Here is a 1,317-nt window from a genome sequence, read left to right as displayed (position 1 = left end):
TGGTCGTGGACCGTCTGCTGGCGCTGCAGAGCCCTTCGTTGGTACCTATGGATGGGCTCGAGCATCTCAGGACACGAAAAGTTCTCGACCTCGAATGCCCGCACGCTGCCCGAGAAACTGTGTTGCGACACCGTCGGCGCCGGGGCTGCGCAGGCTCTGAGATCGTGGGAAAAGTGTGTCCTGAAGGTTTCGAGCCCCCCGCGGGTACCCATAGGGCGCCTCCAACCTCTAAGGACAAGAAAATATCGCACACTCGACTCACACCGCCGCCCTCTCGTCCCGCCGCCGAACAACCGTCGCGCTCGCGAGCCAACGCAATGATCTCAGCAGCCCAAATTCGCTGCCCCGCCCCGTCGAAGGGTTCCGCAGCCGCGCCGCGCCGCGCGACCCGCCATCGTTGCACTCAGCCCGCGCGCTGCGGCGTGGAAGAAGAAAGAAAACGCTAGCGGCGGCCCCGAGTAGTACGAGGACCTCGCGTTTCGCCTGCCACCCCATCTAGATTTATATCCCCTTGCTTTTTCACGGCGCGCGGGGCAGCTTCGGCAAAGTGCTCTGCTTCGAGTCGAAGATGCTGTTTAGAAATAAGTAGCATTGCGTCACAGCTGGAAAGGTTCGGACGGCAGCCCAGTCGTCGAGGCAGCCCCATCGATGGCGTCGGCGCGCACGCCGCTCCTCGCCGCGCCGCGCCGCGATGGCATCGGCAAGCGCGCGGCGACGGCCCTGGCCGTCGCCGCCGTCGCCGGCCTCGGCCTCGTGGGCAACGGCTACGGCACGGCGCCGCTGCTGGCGCTGGCGCGGCGCGACGCCGTGAACGAGGGCTTCGAGGCGGCGCTCCTGTCGCCCGGCGAGACCGTCGTGGCGCCGCTCGTCGCCGTCGAGACCTGGGCCTGCGGCGGACGCGGCGACGCGGTGCCCGTCGAGGAGCACTACCTCGCAAAGCGCGACGGCGGGCCGTCGCTCATGAGCGGCCACATCTTCCTCAAGCAGGCCTACACCTACTGGCGCTACGGCCTCTGCGGCCCCCGCGCGTCGGCGCGCGCCGGGAAAGCCGCCCGGGTCACGAGCTACCGCTACGACGGCCGGCAAGCGCTGCTGTCCGCGCTCGCGGAGGGCAAGCTCGGCGCGGGCGCGGTCGTCTGGGTCACGGTCACCTCCGAGGCCCTGGACACGGACTTCGACGACTTCGACACGCTCCAGCGCGCCTACGGCGTGCCGCGGGCGTCGCTGCAGCGCGGCGTCGTCGGGGACCTGGACGGCGACGCCGCCACGGCGCTCGACACGATGTGCGTCTACCAGTACACGCCGGACATCGTCAAA

The 1,317-nt window shown here is 68.9% G+C and overlaps 2 protein-coding genes across 1 annotated transcript in view; one reads left to right on the top strand and one right to left on the bottom strand.

The window, feature by feature from the left end:
- Window positions 1-395, bottom strand: part of AURANDRAFT_77925 (hypothetical protein) — a gene marked incomplete at both ends in the record, with an annotated part of 2,740 nt that extends 2,345 nt beyond the window's left edge.
- A 253-nt stretch (window positions 396-648) lies between these two features.
- AURANDRAFT_68694 (hypothetical protein) overlaps window positions 649-1,317 on the top strand; it is a gene marked incomplete at both ends in the record, with an annotated part of 32,700 nt that continues 32,031 nt past the window's right edge. Inside the window, one exon of the mRNA XM_009044411.1 lies at window positions 649-1,311. Coding sequence (XP_009042659.1) covers window positions 649-1,311 — 663 coding nt within the window. The remainder of the gene's footprint in view (window positions 1,312-1,317) is intronic.

The sequence above is a fragment of the Aureococcus anophagefferens genome, assembly GCF_000186865.1.
Source record: "Aureococcus anophagefferens unplaced genomic scaffold AURANscaffold_302, whole genome shotgun sequence".
NCBI classification, from domain to species: domain Eukaryota; class Pelagophyceae; order Pelagomonadales; family Pelagomonadaceae; genus Aureococcus; species Aureococcus anophagefferens.
The sequence above is the reverse complement of the archived record's forward strand: the minus strand, read 5'-3'. Positions and strand labels throughout refer to the sequence as shown.